Below are 6,714 nucleotides of genomic sequence, written 5' to 3'. Positions count from 1 at the left end.
AAAGCTTCAGAATGTGCTTTTCAACGGGTGTTTCAAATATTGTTGGGGGCGCCAAGAGATTGGGGCGGGTTGGATTTGGCCTGGCTGGGTGGACCTGGGTCGCGATTGGACAGGACAAGAGGCGACGGCCGCTAAAGTCCCCGCCGGCAATGGCGCCGCCACCTATCTCGAGTGTGCAGAGCCACAAAATAGGGTTCTGGGCCGGAGGAGGCACGTCGGACTGGGCATCAGCGTTATATCAACTCAACAGTGCCACCATCTAAACAAGCATAGGCTGCTCCTTCCCCTCTCCTTCAGAATCCCCAATCCAACACAAACAAATTCAACCCTTGAGAAGCTCTGTTTGATTAACAAGGCAACACCCACTACATGAACACATCCTTCACTATATTTACAACCAAACCAATGCACCATCTAATCACCTCAGGTAGACAACTTTCAGAAACACAAGGCCATGCACAACCCATCTCATCCCCTCTGACAGGCATCAATCAAGCATCAAAGAACTGCAACTATGACAACATGCATCAATCAAGCATCTAAGAACTGCAACTATGACAGGCATAATCCCTAGAACTAAGCATCCATTTAATTAATCATCAAGCCAAAGAACTAAAGCAGGCACCAACCCAAAGCAATAGAGAAATATATTTGACTAATCCATCGTCTAATCCTCAAGACAAACACCTAAAACAGGGACTCTAACGCAAACTAATAGACATGCCAATGAAATAGTTTTGACTGGCAGGATCCAACAATAGCAACCCACGCCTAACCCGAAATAGGAAAGGCAACAAAAAACCGGTGTGAATCTAGGCATGCTGCAGCATCTCCCGCATAGCAACAAAAATCCCAAAGATCCAACCAGATCCGACCACCTATTGCGTCCAAACGAAGAGCAGCTAATTAATGCATCCAAAGGAATTTATTTAGATCAGAGCACATCCTATATTTATTTATTGACTATTTTTTTCCCATTCAGCACCAATATAACCTTTCATGGTAACTGTTTATCTCTTGAATTAATAGACTAATGTAATATTTATGCATCCATGGCCAGAGCTGTATCATAATAGTCTACGTACACAAGGTACATGTATGGAAACAGGGGTACGTACCTCAGTGTTATATCAAGTATATTATAAGGAAACAGATGTCCTTTAGATTATAATTTATTTACAACATGTAGACTGAATCTGTTAATTTACATTACAGAACCATTAAAAGATGCCCATCTGACCAAATTAAATTCCTAATGAAATAGAGTTGTCGATGTCAGATAAGATGGGCATAATCAAGAGAAGAATATCCATAAGCATCATGTTGTTCCTAGACTAACATAGATTGCTATTTTTCTTAAATAGGATATCAAATTTTTTTGTGAATTCCATTCAACAAAGAATATAGAAGGCTTACTACCCGGAGTTTCTCTCGGAAGAAAAAAAAAATAATTGTGCTTGCAGGGCGGATGACATAAATCAGACAAACAATCAATGGTCCAGCTTGGCAGTAAGAGCACTAACCTGTTCAGTAGTCATGGATGAATTTGGTCGGGGTCGCTGCAATTGAAGTGAAGAGCCTGACTTTAGCTTATTGATACACTATTCAGTTCAACTATATATTCAACTAAAATGTACAACCAATGACCGAGATATTATAACAGTACAATACCTTCATTATGAATAAAAAGATGGTTCTCATTTGCCAAGGTAATCAGATCAAGTTTTTTTTTAGGGTTAGCCCTACGCAAGTTAGAAATAACGATATCTGGATACACTTCGAACTAGATGCTCCAACAATGTGTGATAATTCGATAATGTTCTTATTATAACCTTTATTTCACTAATCCTTTAGATCAACTAGCTTCAACCCCGTGGGCCAGTCCTCGCAGTGCCGCACATGCGGCACGATCTTGCCGGCATCTTCCCGTCGCCGGCAGTCGTACACCGGCGCGACGTGGTAGCACGGCTCCATGGACACGTCCCTGCTGCACGGCCAGCTCACGGTGGTGTTGATCATCCCCATCCTCAGCACCCACGGCCTCATCCCGCCGAGCCCCTGCGCCACGTACCCGAACGTCGACTCGGCGGTGGTGACCAGCGTGTCCGCCGTGCTCAGCAGGTACACCTCTGCCCAAGCCTTGCGTTCATGCGACTTGACATGGTAGCGCTGGGCCTCCTCGTGGCTCGGCTGGTCCACCACCACCACCTCGCCGTTCGCCGTCGCGCGCTCCCAGTACGCCCCCTTGATCTTGTCGTAGTACCAGGCCTTGAGGGAGGTGATCAGGACAGCGGTGGGTTTGGCCGCGCCACCGGGCGCGGCCGCCGGCGGCCCGTCGTCTTCCTCGCCCACCACCGCCGGGAGCAGCTTCTGGCTCTGCGTGCACGTCTTGATCTGCTCCAGGAGCTCCGGCGAGTCGGCCTGCCACGGGAAGACGCGCACCTGGATGCCGACCACGCGCCGTGCCCGCGCGAGGTGCGCGTCGTAGTACCGCGTGATGAGGCCCCAAACGCGGTTGGTCGGATGGAACAGGTACCGGCCGAGGTGGTGGAACACGGCGTCGCGCTCCGGGAACAGAGCGTCGAGCTCTGACTGGAACGCCCTCACGAGGAACAGGCCTGGCGCGATGTAGCCGTCCGTCCTCATCACCAGCCACTGGATGCTGGACATGAGCCGCTGGTCGTCATCGCAGAAGAAGAGCTTGTCGGCGTCCGTCTGGTTGTGGTCGAGATGGATGTACGCGAACGCCGGCAGGTCTCCGGCGGCGGACCCGTTTATCTCGCCGGTTCTGAGCACACCGTCCTCTCGCATCTTCCCGTACCGCTCCGGCGTGGAGAGGTAAAAGCCCTGATAGCTCACGAGCGGGAAGCCCGGAGGCAGCAGCCACGTCGTGTTGGGGAAGGGCTCGCAAAAGAGCTCGTCCATCCCGTTGCTGGGGTCGACGAGGAAGACGCGGTCGGTGAGCACCGCGTACAGGAACGCCGACGCGGCGGCGATGATCCGGTTGCCGAGGCCGCGGTACGAGATGGAGACCAGGTACCTGCACTCCGGTGACACGACGCTCTTGCCGGACTTGAGCTGCTCCAGGGCGTTGGTGTAGGCGGCCGTGCCCGGGCCGCACCGCCTTTGCAGGGCTTCGTGGCTCCGCAATTTGGAGACGAGGTGCTGTGAAGGTTGCCGGCCGGCGTTCCGACGGTACATGGCGGACTGGTACCGGCTGCGGCAGGATTCTTGGTCGAAGCCTTCGACCAAGAGTCCGCCAAGAAGCTTGTCAGCGTGTGTTGGTACGTTCTCGTTCAGTAAAGATACTTCGTCAGAACCTGCAGAAGTTGCAGAAGTATTTGTTCTTCAGTTGGCGCAGATGGTACTCAATCAAACTAGCGGATTTTCTGAAACCTCGCACAAAGTGGCTGAAACAACATTGAACAAAAAAGACTGAAGTTTGAAGAAAATAAATCAGTCTTGCCGGTTAGCAATAATCCTATGAAACGATAGTTTACTCTAAATCTAAAGTGAAACCTCGATTTTGTCAAAGTTGCTATGGATGTGGTGGAGACATGTGGTACATTTTCTAATGTGTACTGAAAATCTCATTTACTGGGTTTGCTTGGGTTTGCAAGATCTTCTTGGAACATCTACATCATATGGTGAACACATCCTCTTCGAACCTCTACATCATATGGTGTACACAGAACCTCTACATCATATGGTGAACACAACATCGGAGTTGCCTAAAAAAAGTTGAGCGTCAATTGATTTATCTATTGTAACTTCTTCTTCCTCCTGCCACCAGCGGTCGACACGCCACTGCCAGATGCGCCTCACCACCTCTACCGGTCTATCCCGCCCTCGACCTTCTTGTCCTCCGTCGGCGATGCCCCAACCAACCACATCGAGGCAGCATGCTACTCAATTGAACAACCAGAATCTTATTGTACCAATGGGCCGGAGTTTCATACTCACCGAACACGATGTTAATCAAAGTCATGTCTTCAATTTTTTTGAAAGTTGTAATGCATACTGAGATGAAGGGCATCCGAAAGTTGTTCCGTCTACTAAAGAGAGTGCCGCTAGGGCGTAGGGCGGAGAATACCGAAAACTTCAAAAGTTTCAACCACTTCTATTCTCCACCATTAAGCTGCAAAAATTGCGCAAATACATAAATAAATAACAAGAAAAGGCGATAGTGCAATTTGCAATTGCAACAAATAAAAAAATTAAGAAATGTACTCTCTCTCCTTTTAAGTTTAGAAGATCCCTAACATAAAACATTGTAGCCAAGACTTGCTGCCTAAGGAATCTGATATAACAAAAGGAAAAAACACTTCACAACAATGACTGAGAACTTTGCAAGAGACCAAAACTTCACAAAAGTGACTGAAACTCAACAAAAATGTCCGAGACCTGACACAAATTTGCTGAAAGAACACTGAACAAAGAAAAACTAAAAAAACTGCCACGTGGGTTAGTAATAACCCTATTCAAAGATAGTTTCCTCTAAAGAGAAATCTTGACTTACTCAAAGTTGTTACGGATGTGGTAGAGACCTGTGGTTCAATTTTTCGTGCTTACTGCAAATCTCATTTACTGGTTTTTCTCGGAATTATAGGATCTTCTTTGAGCCTCTACATCTTCCGGTGAATACAATCATGCATGTATCGTTTGGGACATGCTATTTATTAGTTGCCTGAAAAAATTACGAGCGTCAATTGATTTTTCCTGTTTAGCTTCTTCTTCGTGATGCCACCCGCGGCTGGCAGCGCTGCCCAAGCCCCCACGGATGCTGGTTTACCGCCACCCTCGACCATCCCTCTATCCCCCCTTCTCTATTCTCTGGCATTGGCGACCCCCCTAACCGCACCACACCCGCAGCGGAAAATCTTTTCACCGTAGGCGACGTCGTGGTCAGCCGCATCATTCCCATCTCCGGGGCAGTCCTGGTTAGGCCTCATCTCTCCTGTCTCGGCGTTGTTGCTATACGCCCCTCCCCTCCTTCTGCTTGAAAATTTTCGTTGCTATTTTCAGGCAACTGATGCATAGTTAATGCGATATTTATATGACACCTCATCGGTATCGAAAACAACATAATTATGATGAAAAATAATACCCATGGGTTATGGGCATCTCCAACGCAAACTCTCAAATAGCCCCTATATGTCTTTTGCAGGAGTCCCGATATTTTTTTGCCATCCAATGCTATCCCTCAAAGCATTCGTGGACTGGTCTGAACGGCCAAATTCCAGCAAACTAGAAGCCACCACATTAGACATCCTGACATCCCCTTTCTTCTCAACCGCGGCATGCATATGCATAGATGAACAGGGGGCATGGTTGGATGGCTGGCTCCCGTGTCAGTGTCTGGGGACTGAACAAATATTGTGTTCGTTTTAGGGGTCAACGTTGGAGATGCCCTAATACCGAAAAAATTCAGCACACATCCTAAAATTCAACTTTAATCATAAATTAGATTAATACTATATATTTTAGTAACTTAAAAATTATACTACTAAAAACTTCTTTTCAATACGAATTGAATGGTATAATTTTTATCACATATGATCCACATTTGATTGAATGATTAAAGTTGAATTTTAAGGTGTCGTATGCTTGTCTTATTCATTGGAATGAAGGGAGTAGCCATTCACCGATCGAGCTAACAGACCATGCAAAAAAACAAAGGAAGGAGGAAACATAAGAAATGAAACAACCTCGCCGTAAGTCGCCCACGGCCGTCTTGATCCAAACCGCTGGCTTCTCGCCATTGCGGCCGCCAAGGAGAACGAAGAGAGGCAGCACGATCAGTACGAAGGCAACGAGCGCGGCGTTGATTGCCGGGGCCCATCGCTTGCAGCCCTCAGGCTCAACATGCGTCGTCGTGTTCTTCATGGCATGCGGCGGCGTGAGCGATCCGGGGTTGGCTGATCAATCTCCTGTGCGCCGCGCGTCTAGTGCAGCTCCTCTCAGTGCCTATCCGTTTCCCGATCGATATTCCTCGAGTTGGAGCCAGTGTCTGCCACTAGTTTTTGATCTCATATTCCTCGTCTGACACAACTTGGATTTTGATTACTGTGGGAAGATAGACCTGTAATCAAGAGTGAAACTCGAACGTAGAGTTTTCGATCCGGGATAAACGGTCGTCCTGGCTACTTGTTCTCCACTGATATTGGCCACCTTGTTTGGACTCATTCTTACAATTTTGCACCGCGTCGATCGGGATGGCCAGGGGATCACTGATCACAGATGCCACTTAAACGTCACATGAATGGAAAAACGTAAATTTAGCAAGCACAGTTGACCTCTGTAGGTGTAGCTTTCATATGACCCAATGTAGAGTCGTCCGTTCGTTTGGTCCACAAAATATGAGTTTTTTTTGTGGAAGAAACTTCCTATTCATAATAAAAAACACGGCACTATACCAAAGGTACTCCCGAGGATTCTCGTACTAATGTTTGGCAAATGGAGCCTCCGGAGTTTCTATAGACGTGTTGTCCAACGATATAAGCCTTTCTCACATGAAATATAAATCGCCACGATGACATTTCCTAGATAAAAAAAAACATGACCCTACAATGAATAGCAGATGGCATTTCCTAGATAAAAAACATCGTGTGTAATCCCGCCGAGACAGCTCGCCACCCACAGCAACCGCTGCCGCCATTATCCGTCCACCTCCAGATGCTCCCCCTCGCACGCAAAGGAACACAACCACCCTCC

General features: G+C 47.6%; 1 protein-coding gene across 2 annotated transcripts; it reads right to left on the bottom strand.

Moving 5' to 3' along the window:
- Window positions 1-1,669: 1,669 nt before the first annotated feature.
- On the bottom strand, window positions 1,670-6,126 carry LOC119332702 (galactoside 2-alpha-L-fucosyltransferase-like). 2 transcript variants are annotated; one of them, XM_037605854.1, is made up of 2 exons: window positions 5,709-6,126; window positions 1,670-3,320 (listed from the first exon to the last, which is right to left on the bottom strand). In XM_037605854.1, the coding sequence occupies exons 1-2, from the start codon at window positions 5,884-5,886 to the stop codon at window positions 1,843-1,845; spliced, it is 1,656 nt and encodes a 551-aa protein (XP_037461751.1). In that variant the 5' UTR covers window positions 5,887-6,126; the 3' UTR covers window positions 1,670-1,842. The 2 variants fall into 2 exon arrangements, with proteins under 2 accessions (XP_037461751.1, XP_037461752.1); XM_037605855.1 differs by lacking the exon at window positions 5,709-6,126 and adding an exon at window positions 3,964-4,126.
- Window positions 6,127-6,714: the final 588 nt, after the last annotated feature.

This window comes from Triticum dicoccoides, chromosome 7A, assembly GCF_002162155.2.
Source record: "Triticum dicoccoides isolate Atlit2015 ecotype Zavitan chromosome 7A, WEW_v2.0, whole genome shotgun sequence".
Classification (NCBI taxonomy): Eukaryota; Viridiplantae; Streptophyta; class Magnoliopsida; order Poales; family Poaceae; genus Triticum; species Triticum dicoccoides.
This window is presented reverse-complemented; position numbering and strand designations above follow the sequence as displayed.